At 36.6% G+C, this 12,897-nt stretch overlaps 1 protein-coding gene across 1 annotated transcript in view; it reads left to right on the top strand.

Annotated features, from left to right (window-relative positions):
* PTPRQ (protein tyrosine phosphatase receptor type Q) overlaps positions 1–12,897 on the top strand; it is a 213,112-nt gene that overhangs the window by 197,250 nt on the left and 2,965 nt on the right. The window contains exons 39-43 of the mRNA XM_047785804.1: positions 1,107–1,183; positions 5,456–5,590; positions 5,822–5,947; positions 6,751–6,899; positions 10,141–10,276. Coding sequence (XP_047641760.1) covers positions 1,107–1,183; positions 5,456–5,590; positions 5,822–5,947; positions 6,751–6,899; positions 10,141–10,276 — 623 coding nt within the window. The remainder of the gene's footprint in view (positions 1–1,106; positions 1,184–5,455; positions 5,591–5,821; positions 5,948–6,750; positions 6,900–10,140; positions 10,277–12,897) is intronic.

Here is a 12,897-nt window from a genome sequence, read left to right as displayed (position 1 = left end):
CGGGCAAATAGACCCTTCTCCTCGCACCCCCCATCCCCCACACGCAGAATAAGCAAATGAAATGTTTACACCAAATATATTCTCCCATTGTGCTTACAGAGAAGCTACAAAGCTGAAGAAATGGTTTTTTCTCCCATAGAGAATGAATTCATTTTAATGGAGTCTAAATTTTAGCTTGAGCCAGCCCTGTGAAATTCACTGTGTCCTCTGAGTAATGTAGAAAGTAGGATTTCAGATATCCCAGGGCTTTTTAGAAGATACTGGCTTACAGAGCTTTCAGATGCTAGAGTTCACAGCAAATGCATGCAGAAGAGATTTCCAAATCTCTGACAGTCACTATGATCTTCAGAAGTGTTCTAACACCGTGGAGAAAACTTTAGTTTGCTGTTGACTTAAGACAGCTATAATCAGGCATATTAAACTTAAATGAGATGAGTTTAAATCTCCCCAAAGAGCCAAGTAAGTATGTTATATTCAAACAATGAAATACTATATGGCTTTTTAAAGTAATGAGATAGCTACCGTTGTTTATGTGAATATGCAAAGACATAGGTAAGTCGAAAAATTTGCAGTATAGAGTATATATCACCCCATTAGCAGTTAATGTTATATGAATACATGTAGAAAATTCTGGAAATAAATTCAAGAACATATTAATAGTCATTGTCTCTGGGTAGTGGACATATGGAATAAGAGGAAATTTCTACTTTTAAATTTTATAACCATCTGTAATTTTTGAGATTATATCATGAATATCTTTACATTCCCTTTTTTTTTTTTTTTTTTTTTTTGCTTTTTAGGGCTGCACCTGCAGCATATGGAAGTTCCAACACTAGGGATCCAATCAGAGCTACAGCTGCCAGCCTACACCACAGCCACAGCAATGCGGGATCTGAGCCACACTGGTGATCTACACCACAGCTCATGGCAATGCTGGATCCTTAACCCACTGAGCGGGGCCAGGGATCGAACCCACATCTTCATGGGTACTAGTCAGATTCGTTTTCACTGAGCCACGACAGGAACTCCCTGAATTACTTTTAATGTAAGAAAGTAGTAGCAACTTAAAAAGTTGATTAGCACTAATTTCTTGTCTTTTCTTCTAGACAATAATAACAGAGTGAAGCTGATAGCTGATGCTAGTATTCCAGGATCAGATTATATTAATGCCAGCTATGTTTCTGTAAGTTGCTATTTTTTATACATTTCATATTTCTATAAAACATCAAGACTGCACTTATATTACTCTTCCAACTATTTCAAACAAGAAATTCATTACAACCTTTATGGGTTTAATGGGCCAATTCCTTATAACAATGTGTACCCCATTTTATAGATGGGGAAATGGAGGCTTCTAACAGAGACTGCAATTTACCCAACAATCATTGCACTATTACGTGGCGGATGTGCAACTTCAAGCTACATGTCCCCTGGTCTTTCCACTGTTTCCTCTTTGTCTGCATATTCTCTGTCCCCAATGAGGTTGGCCAAGCTCTCTTTCAAAAAAAAAATTAGTCGAACCAACAATCATGTGAATATAATTTAAAAAAAACCCCTATTATGCCCTTCTTCCCGTCTAGATTTTCAGCCCTTTGAGGTGGCTATGATGCTGTATTCTTTCTATTCTCAGCTACTTAATAGAATCTGCACTCCATTGTAGCTACTCAATAAACACACCTTTAATGAACCAACATGGGGTGAACTGTGACAGTCCTAGTATACTAGGTTGCACATCACAGATAATAAATGCTTGATGCATTGGACTGAAAACTGAATAAAACCCAAGTGTTTCAAGGATCTCTCTTCTCCCTCTCCGTCTCTATGGCTCTTTTGTTCTCTGAGTGCTCACCACTATTGTTAAGTACACAGACCTCTGCTTGGGTTGACACAATCATGAAATCTCAGAATAGAAATTGCCATTGTGGTTATTTAACCCAACCATCCACCTAGGAATTCTTTATTTAGAATGACTGATAATTAGATAGTAGCCTCTTGTGGCGCTGATTCACCCATTTCCTCCTAAGGCAGATGATTCTATCTCTGAACAATATACAGTTACTTTTTAAAAACAAGGTGTGCTCCTTTGTATTTTCACCCACTGACTTCAATTCTGATATACAGCAAGGTTAACCATGCTTATGATAGTGACCCCCACAAATTCTTGAAGCTCTCCTTTTCTGCCCACACTCCTGTAGGTTTTGTATTTTTCTTATTCATCAGTCTTCTCACCCTTCTCAGGCCTTCTATTTCATTTGGTCCCACTGGAGCTCTGTTTATGTGATGCTGCATCCTTTCCTCAAAAGCAAACACAACCTGTCCTGTGTCCCATTCTCCCTAAGCCTCTGTTAAGGGGGAAGGAAGAATTCATTCTAAATTTTATATTGGTTGAAAATTACTCCAAAATTACAATGATATTTTGAGTCTTACTGTGAAAGGAATGAATAAGGAGAGAATTTAAGATTTCTTAATGGGGGGGGGACTTACAAGGGGTTTGTAGGAGTTAGGACAGCCTTTGAATTTCACCCTATTTTTGTGTTGAAACTTTATATCTGCAGTGAAGAAAACCACATAAATTTACTATCGTGATAACACATTTTATTATTCATCAAATAACAATTTCCCTGAAAATGTACTTCTAAAGATTTTAGTGAAAGCTTATGCTTACCAATTTCCATTATAGCCTAAACTCTATAGCGTGTAGAAGTTTTACTTTGATTTGTAGAATGATGCAAATAGACATTTATATATTTAAGTTTAATCAATGCTCTTTATAAATTGATCAGTTACAATTACCTGTCCTCACCTTTGAAACAGTCCCTTCGTTTGGCTTCCAGGACACCATTCTCTCAATTTTCTGTTTACAACTTTGACTATTTTATCTCGGTGTCAATGGGTTTCTCTTATCTCCTTGGCCGCCAGGAGCACTGAAATTATCTAGAGCCCAATCCTTGAATTTACTGTTTCTTTCCAAATTCGTTTCCCTGATAATCTCAACCATACTTGTGATTTTTACATAAGTTCTAACTGCTGACTACTTTCAAATTATGTCTGTAGTTTGGACTTATTTCCAAAGTCCAAACTCATACACCCAACTGCCTTCATGATATTCCCATCTGAATATCCAATAGGGATTTCCAGTTCAAAATATCCACTACGAAGTTTTGATTTTCCTTCTAAATGGGCTCATCCTGAAGTCTTCCTCAGGTTCATCAGGAATCATTATTGACTCTTCTATTTGTCATCCAATCCATCAGCAAATTCTCTTGGCTCCGCCCTCAGAATAAATCCAGATCTTAGCACTGCTCACACTCCCCATCGCTATCACCCAAAGTAACACCCTTAGTTGATTATTGCAATAAGCTAACTCCTTCAGACTCTCTTTTCTCCTTTAAACCCCTAGAGGCTGGTTTTACAGAAGCCAGGGTGAAACTCTTAAATCCTACACTCTCTATAAGGGCTTTCCACATCATTCAGAACGAAACCCAAATTCTTACAACTGCCTCTTCTGGGATCTCAAGCACCATTGTCCTCTGTCCCTTGTTCTTTCCGATGCCATCTTTTATTACTCTCTCACCCCACCCCAGACACTTGCTGTTCTTAGAACATTCCAGACACACCTCTCCTTTAAGGCTGTTACACTTGACTTTCTTTCTACCTGGAACACTTTTCATCCAAACTTGAAGGGCTTACTCCCTTCTTTAAGTCTTTCCTGAGATTTCACCAGTGTCTTTTCTGAATACTCTATTTTCTGAAAACTCCCTCTCATAGCTCTTTTTACTTATAAAACTCTATGTAAATTGTTTATTTAATAGACTTACTAATAGACAACATATCTTTCCTCTAATTAGAATATAAGATAAATGAGTATAGGAATTTTAGTGGTTTTTTTGGTCAGTGATGAATCCTCAGATGGTAGAACAGTGCCTGGTACTCAACAGTGCTTCATTCTGGAAATGACATTACAGACTAATTCCACATTCTCTTATATAATTTTCTGAATTTTTCAAATAATCTACATTGACTATATATTACTTTTTAACCTAAAAAAACTTAACAAATGTAAAATAATTACATCCTCAAGTATTTCAACTAAGACTGGAAACAAAGAAATGCTTTGGCATATAGTTTAAGAAATTAGATTTTATCCCAGAAACTGTCACTGGCTAGCACGGTGATTTGGCAAAATCACCTAAAGTGGCTCATTATTCTTTAAAGTAGAACAAACTGGTTGGATTTGGTTTTAGAGCTCCTTGAACTTTCAAATGTATATTATTTTTGTGTAATACTATATTGTCTGGCTACTGAGACAATTCCAAATTAAAAATAAAATTCACCTTTAATCCCCATTCCCTAAAATATTTTGATGCTTAGAATAATTTTAATTCTATAACTATTTTTTTATTTTTACAGTAACTTTAAGAAAAATCCACAGATACCACTCAAGTGTCATGCTTACATTCTAGGTGAATGGACCAAGTTTTAGGACAATTTGATAAAATATGTAGAACTGTCAGGAGTTCCCGTTGTGGCGCAGTGGAGATGAATCCAACTAGTATCCATGAGGTTGTGGGTTCAATCCCTGACCTTGCCCAGTGGGTTAAGGATCCAGTGTTGCTGGAGCTGTGGTATAGGTCACAGTTGCAGCTCGGTTCTGGCATGGCTGTGGCTGTGGCGTAGGCCAGTGGCTACAGCTCTGATTCAACCCCTAGCCTGGGAATCTCCATATGCCGCGGTTGTGGCCCTAAAAAGCAAACAAACAAACAAAAAACAAAACAACCACCAAAAAACTTGTCATAGTAGGGTTGAGGCAATCTCAGGCCCTATGTTAGTTAAATGAACCTCCTTACTATCTCCAGATTACTCTTGGTTTGGAGGTCTGGAGAATACATACTAATGCCATAGTTTACATAGGTAACTAATTTCTTAGAGGAAGAGCAGGAAACTTCTGCACAATCCATAAACAGGTGACAGTAACTTAGTGGAGTGAGTAAGAGCTGGCTCTGGACTCAGACTATCTTTCCAACTATGAGACCCTCAGCAAATTACTTCATATTTTTCAGCTTCAGTATCTTCATTTGTATTATAAGGATAATAATGGTATTAATTCACAAAGTTTTTATAAGAAACTAATTAAACGAAATATTAATAAGAGGCTTCGCATATTTGTCTGCCATAAAGTGGTATTATTATTATTATCTAGTCTTTATTGTTTTTTCCAAAATCAGAAATAAATTTTAGAAACTTAGTTGTACAGTATATCACACTGTTAAAATTAATGTTGGAAAATTTAAGTATCTAATACTATTTAGTATTCAAAAATATACAGTATTTTAAAAGAAGTGGTCATCTTACCACTAGTATATCTTCTGTGTGTTGCTCAAAAACTAAAAAAATACTATATATATATGTGTATGTGTGTAAATACTGATGCAATGTTATAATCATATCATTCCAGGGCTACTTATGTCCAAATGAATTTATTGCTACTCAAGGTCCATTACCAGGAACAGTTGGGGATTTTTGGAGAATGGTGTGGGAAACTAGAGCAAAAACATTAGTTATGCTAACACAGTGTTTTGAAAAAGGACGGGTAAGTTATTTGAAAATCTTTTTGCAGAATGTTATTTTATAATTGTGTTAATATATGTGTGACAATTCCAGCTAATACTTGAGTCACCAATGACTTGGACATCTATAGGGCAGTTTAAACTTAGTAGTGGCCACAGTGAGATATATATTTATTATATCTATCTACATCTTTGTATCTATTATATACCTCATCATAACATTGCTTATGACTGGTGATTTTCTCTGAATACAGATCAGATGCCATCAGTATTGGCCAGAGGACAATAAACCAGTTACTGTCTTTGGCGATATAGTGATTACAAAGCTAATGGAGGATGTTCAGATAGACTGGACCATCAGAGATCTGAAAATTGAACGGGTAAAAAAAATAGGAGAAATCAAACATGATAGAAAATATGAATGTTCTAAATGTCTAAACTGAAACTAATTTCTAGAGGTATTCCTTGAGTACTCCATATTTAGTACTGCGTTTCTATTATCTTCTAAATAGAAGTTTTGAATTGGCATCTGTCTTCAATGTCTGTCACTGTGTTTAATTCCAAATTAGATAAAGTTTTTATTAACCATTTATTAACTAAGAACTAAATTCTTAGTGGACAAAGGAAACAACTAGATCACTGTTTATCTTATTTTTTGCAGAAACTGTAATGTTTGACTTAAAACAGGAATTTCCCAAATCTCGTGTCTCTATCTACAGCCTAACTGTCTTTTCTATTTAATCCAGAACGGGTACATAAGAAGTAGGATAGGCTCCCGCTTATATAATAAAAATGCCTATACATGCAGAAAATGATACAAGGATCTTTATACTTTCTGATATTATCAGATACTCAGTGCCTGTGTTTTGAATAATTAGTGCATCTGTTTAAGCGGTTAGGTCAAAATTGTTCAAAATCTAGTCTTCTGGCACTGGCGTTACATTACATCTGAATGTAAATCCCTACATTAGCATCTGTCGGCAAGCCTTCTCATGGGTGCATTCATACTGAAAGGCAACTTTTTAACGGTAGCAGTAGAAGATGACCTCCCTTATAGGAAATCATGAAAACACAGTTTCTTCTGTTTGCTCAAGAGGCATTTTAAAAGACCACCTCGAAACGCTGGGAAGTCAGCTATCCTCAAACTTCATTTCGATACTTAGATAATCTCTCATTTGTCCAGCATGGGGACTGCATGGCCATTCGACAGTGTAATTTTACAGCTTGGCCTGAACATGGGGTACCTGAAAGCAGTGCTGCTCTAGTTCACTTCGTGAAGCTGGTTCGAGCGAGCAGAGCGCATGACACCACCCCTATGGTTGTTCACTGCAGGTAAGAGACATTTTTAGAACTTTTTATGAAACACTGGAAATGGTATTTAAACTCAACGTGACCTTTTTATTATCATGACACCATTGATTATTATCTGACAGAATGTTAATATAGATTCAGTCTAGCGTTTAGTTTGCAGATATTTTATGGGTTATTACAGATCAAGATGTAGCTACATAAAAGTTAGGTGGCAAAGATAAAATGAATGACTGGGTCTGAAATTTTCCTGAACTCTTGACTGGATTATACCTCTTGAAGGCCTTAAAATTACAAACAACAACAACAACGACAAAAACCTGCAAATCATTATTGATGTGAATGAGTGTGGGTATATATAATTTTATGAATAAACACCTGATCCTTCATTATTTCACATGTTATTTGTTTGCTATACTAATTTAAACTTTTTTGGTAAAAGCAAATTTCTAGATTTGAGTTGCAAATAATAAACAAAATAAAATAAACTTTAAAGTTATGAAATTAACTGACCCAAGCATGATTCCAAACTTTTGCAAACTTAATGTTTTTCTTTCACCTAGCTCTTTGAACATAATAAATAGAATTATGACTATACATTAAGACTTTTCTTTATTTTCACTGGTATTTTATTCCACTGAAATATTAATACATGCCCCCTTCCTCAAAGAAATAAAACTCACAGTTACTTATGCAGAATTCAGACTTCTGGGCATGCTGATATAATTTATAATTTGTAACATAATATATCTAAATCATACTCAACTTGAGTCTCTTCAACTGCTATAGTTTGTAAATTAGAGAAAAAGTGGGTGAGGACATACTGTTTTATGATACCACCTATATAAGGTACCTAAAAGAGGTAAATTCATAGAGGCAGAAAGTAGAATTGCGGTTGCTGGGGCTTTGGAGAAAGAGAAACTGACAGTTACTATTTAAGGACTATAGAGTTTCTATTTGGGATCATGAAAATGTTCTGGAAACAGAAGTGGTGATGGTTACACAGGACTGTGAATGAGCTTAATGCTACCGAATTGTGCACCTAAATAAGGTTAAATTGCTAAATTTTGTGTTATGTCTTTTGCTACAATAACAAATTTAAGTAACAATATACTTTAACCACAGTAACAATAACTATTATAATTCCAACAGCTGATGGATAATTTTCCCTACAGGAGTATACTATAATTAATGTGGTTAAATATGTAAGAAAATATTTATCCATCCACATTTAAAATTTTATTTAGAGGAAAAAAACTCAACATGTAATTTAAATGAGGCTACATTTTCCAGGAATATTTATTTTATATGTTTAAAATGTAAGAGTAATACATAAATGCTTACTCATTATGAGATATCTTTTTACATTTAAAAAGCTTATAGCATAAAAAGTAAAAGGCTCATTCTTCTCTTCCCAGCTCCATTTTCCCTCTATACACATACAAATTTTAACATACTAGTATCTAGTATAGAGTAGCAGTTTGCTTCTCAAGTCAGGGATTGATTTTTGAGCTGGCATCACTGATGATTGAAACCTTTAATGGACGTTGCCTTCAGCTTCTCCGCATTTTGCATACACACTGCCACAGGATTAAAACAGTGGATTTTAAAATCCATTAAAAAAGAAAAGTAGCTTCTCTCATGTAGCTTCAAAAAGAGTAGTCTCCTTCTTTGTGATTGACTTAAACAGATAAGAAACCCGAAAAAAGTATGCTTATATTAACACTCATCTTTAAATATTTTAAAACTGTCTACTAAATGATTACCTCCGATTCCAACTTCTTACCTTGACTTTAGACTTATACATCTAATTCCAATTCTACATGACAACCTAAATGGTCACAAAATTCTGAAAATCTTATGTGTCCACAACAGAACACCTGAGTCCATCTCCAAACTCATTCCTTTCTTCTCATCGCCATCCTGGTAGACAGCAAGTCCACTCTCTAGGTCCAGAAACTGACTCTCTGCTTCCTCTCACCTTCCACATCCAATGGAACAGCAAAATACTCTGCCCCCTGCCCCCTTCATTGCTCCACGCACTCTCCCCACCCTGGTCTCCTTGCTTTTCTCTGAACACCCTGCCGCTCTGATCTGTCCTCTTCTGGCTTCCTCTGGCAGCAGGACTCCCCTCCCAGATATCCACAAGGGGCTCTCCCTAACCCCATTCAAGTTTCTTTTCAAACATCACGTTGTCAGAGAAGCTTTCTCTGATGACCCTATCATCCTACCCTAGCAACCTTTCGTCTCCTTAATTTACCTTTCCTCATGGCACCTTATTGCCACTGGGCATATTCTGTGCCTTTACTTTTTGTGTGTACTGCCATTCTCCCTCCTCTAGAATATAAGCTCCATAAATTTAGGGACGTCGTATTGTTTTACCCCAGATGCCTAGAACAGTGTCTGACACCTAAAATGTATTGAATAATGTAATGACTGATTACTCTATTGGGGTTTATGTGTTATCGTAATTGGATTTATGATGCAATGCTATCTCTTAGGTTGAGTCATAAGAATTGGAGATAGTTGACAATTTTTTAACCTACAAATGGCAGTTTTGTGTTGTTCACAGTGACATTCATAAGACTAGGTGGCCTTTCAAAGGTCTCTTTTTTTCAGGTTTACTTCCTATATTAAACATTTAAGTACCTAGGAGTCTTAGTTTTTTTAACTGAAATTTCTGAATAAATTGTGTCACATTTATCACATAGTACATACCTGTCCTTTAGTATAAAACTAATTTCTTAAAAAAAAATTAGTTCCCAATTTTATTGTCTATAGGAAGCAAAAGCAAAAAAAAAAAAAAATTCTACGGAAAGTGAGAAGAACACAGAAGAGTCATTATCAATATGACATGGAGGATATGCTATATGAGCTAAAGAGTTGGCATTATTCATGTTTAGCATTCCTACTGGTAACTAAAAATATATTCAATACAAAGTTTCTGGTGTTAAGAATTTTCAACGATTTTTAAAAATCTCTACACTTCTCCAATTACACCTCTTAAAATAATACGACAGGAGAGGAAAAGTTCAACTGGTTAAGAAAACTCAACTGTTTGGTAGAGTATTAATGATACTCATCTTGCTCTGTCTAAACAGTCTTGGGAACAACATAAATCCAAAGAAACTCCAACGAAAATCTACCTCCAAATAAGAAAAGACACTATTTAGAAATTACTGCTATCATAGTTTATTCTCTTTATAACCATCAACATGGGCAGCCTTTTGCTGAATAATTTACATGTGCTTGCATTTTCCTGCAGTGCTGGAGTTGGAAGAACTGGAGTGTTTATTGCTCTGGACCACTTAACACAACATATAAATGATCACGATTTTGTGGATATATATGGATTAGTAGCCGAACTGAGAAGTGAAAGAATGTGCATGGTGCAAAACCTGGTAAGCTACCTAAGCGTGCAAGCAGTGTCGGCTCTGGAATTTCTGCAGGGGAGGTCTTAGTGGCGGTGATCTGGGTAGGCGTGTGGATGTGTACTCGGTTTGCAAAGCAGACCCTCTCCTTTCCCACATTATCATCCTCCAGGGGCGTGGGTGGGGCCTTGGGGAGGGCGCTGAGCCCACACGCCCCAGGCATCCTTCAGCACGAGACTGAGAGGCACACAGAAGATAATTCACAAGGTAGACTTGTCTTTAGCATTTGGGAAGTTTTGAAAGCTTAGGAAATGAATCAACTCCATTTACTCTGTAAACGTGCTCCAAGGTGTGACTGGGGAAAGTTTACAGTATTAACTGCTACGAAGCTCTATGTATTTCACTTGTCCCTATTTATCCGCTTTGCATATCAGTCATAATAGTGTTTGTTATAGTGTATATCATCAACCAACTGGGAGGTTTCTGTTCTGTTGTCTGGGTGTGAAAGTAAAAATATTTATAAAATATATAGATTTTTTTGTCATTAAAAAACTGCATAGTATAATGGCATTAAAACTAAAAACCACCTTCTGTTGAGTGTCTAGCAGGTTTCAAGTACTCTCCTACATCCTTTACATGTAGTATCTTATTTAATTCTTTATTTGTGAGGCAGGGAAGCAGATGTTCTAAGAATCTAAGTGATATTCCAAGGTTATACTATTAATAAGCATCAGAGCCAGATTTCAAGCCCAGGTCTAACTATAATACGCAAGACGATCCTATAATAGTTTTGTACTGATATTTTTATACTACATGAATACATTTTTCTCACAGTAAGTAAAGATCTGCTGTAATTATATTTTCCAGGGTGCCTACTAGAAAGGACAAGTGGCTTACAGTGGTTAAAGCTGTGAGGAAACAGGTTCCTTGCTAAAATGTGCAGACAATTAAAAATGCAGAGCTCTTAGACAGTTTTACCCAAACTTATATGACTGTGAAATCCTTGAACTTTTTTTGACCCCAGAACCTACAATGCTGTATCATGGCACATGAACGTCCTTAGGAAGATGCTGCTCTAGACCAGAGACATCTAAGCTGTTCAGAATGCACATCCCTTTCATGAAAAATGTTTGCGCATTCAAGTCCAATACATATATATATATTTTTTTTTAAATGTAGATTGTACGATTTTGTAAATCATAAGACATTCATAAAATAAGGAATTAAAAAATGATATAAAGGTCAAATGAGCAATTTCGATAACCTTGCTAATAGTGATGGCCTCACATTATCATCAGGTATTTTCAAAAAATAAAATATATACTTAACAGAGATAATTCTGTTTCAACAGTGTCTTCAATACATAATTTAAATTATTTATAAGTTGTAAAAAACGGGTCTTATTGTCAGGCCTGATTACATGGTTGATTTCACCTCACAGTATGGCTGTGAGATGATTATTCTAGGAGTATGAAAAATGTCAGCCCTGTACTTTTCTTGTCATTCATTTGTGCTTGCATGATACGTGTCTTCCTTCCACGGTCTCTTTGTGGGAATCTTTTTAAACCACTTCGCTTATGGTTTGGTAAAACAGGACCATACGCATCCCCTCATATGCTGAAAGGGGATGCATGAGTGAAGCATCACTCTTCCCTTAATGAAACTTCAGAAATGGACTAAACTTGTAGCCAGGTTTGGCTTCATGGCTGGGCAACCTATACAGCCTCACAAATCCCCATGCTCAAAAGGGCCCTGCACTTGTTTGCTGTCCCTGTTTTGAAAATCTTTAATAACTTTTGAGGACAGGAACTCACTGTGTAGTGGGCCTGGCAAATTTTGTAGGTGGTTCTTACGCAGGAGTCTTATAAAGGCGATGTCGGTACAACCGTTAGCGATTACTGAGTCAAATTATTTTCTTTTTTGTTGAGAATAAGGATAAATAGCTAACGACTTCCTCCCCTGTCACTGGGTATACATACATGCACTAGTGATCAATGCTCTTGGCATTGATCAAAACTGGTTGGTGCTCTTGGATAGGTTAAAGGGTGGATATGGTTGGGGTATTATTTCTTTCTAGAATCTTTTCAAATAATAAAAGTTGAAAAAGTTGAAAACATTTTGTCATGCTCTGCATCTTTATGGAATCAAACCTAGTGAAGAGTGTGTTCAAGAGTGCTGTGAAGAGGAGTTCCCGTTGTGGCGCAGTGGTTAACGAATTTGACTAGGATCCATGAGGTTGCGGGTTCAATCCCTGTCCTCACTCAGTGGGTTAAGGATCCGGTGTTGCTGTGAGCTGTGGTGTAGGTTGCAGACATGGCTCGGATCCCGCGTTGCTGTGGCTGTGATGTGGTGTAGGCTATAGCTCCGATTAGACCCCAAGCTTGGAAACCTCCACATGCCGCAGGTGCAGCCCTAGAAAAGACCAAAAAAAAAAAAAAAAAAAGTGCTGTGAGTAACTTCACGTGATTTAGCACTCAGCATATGCTCTAAACTTCATACATTATACCTGATTAACCAGCCAGAGGAAAATGCTGTAGGTTGGCTAGAGGAATGGAAAGCACGTGAATTTTGGAGTCAGAGAAGTGAGTTCAGACTCCAGCCCTGCTAACTGCTGGCTTCGTAACTTTGTTAATTAAATAACCTCTTTAAAC

The sequence above is a fragment of the Phacochoerus africanus genome, chromosome 7 (assembly GCF_016906955.1).
Source record: "Phacochoerus africanus isolate WHEZ1 chromosome 7, ROS_Pafr_v1, whole genome shotgun sequence".
In the NCBI taxonomy this organism is placed as follows: Eukaryota; Metazoa; Chordata; class Mammalia; order Artiodactyla; family Suidae; genus Phacochoerus; species Phacochoerus africanus.
Note: the sequence above shows the minus strand (reverse complement) of the source record. Positions and strands in the feature narration are given on the sequence as shown.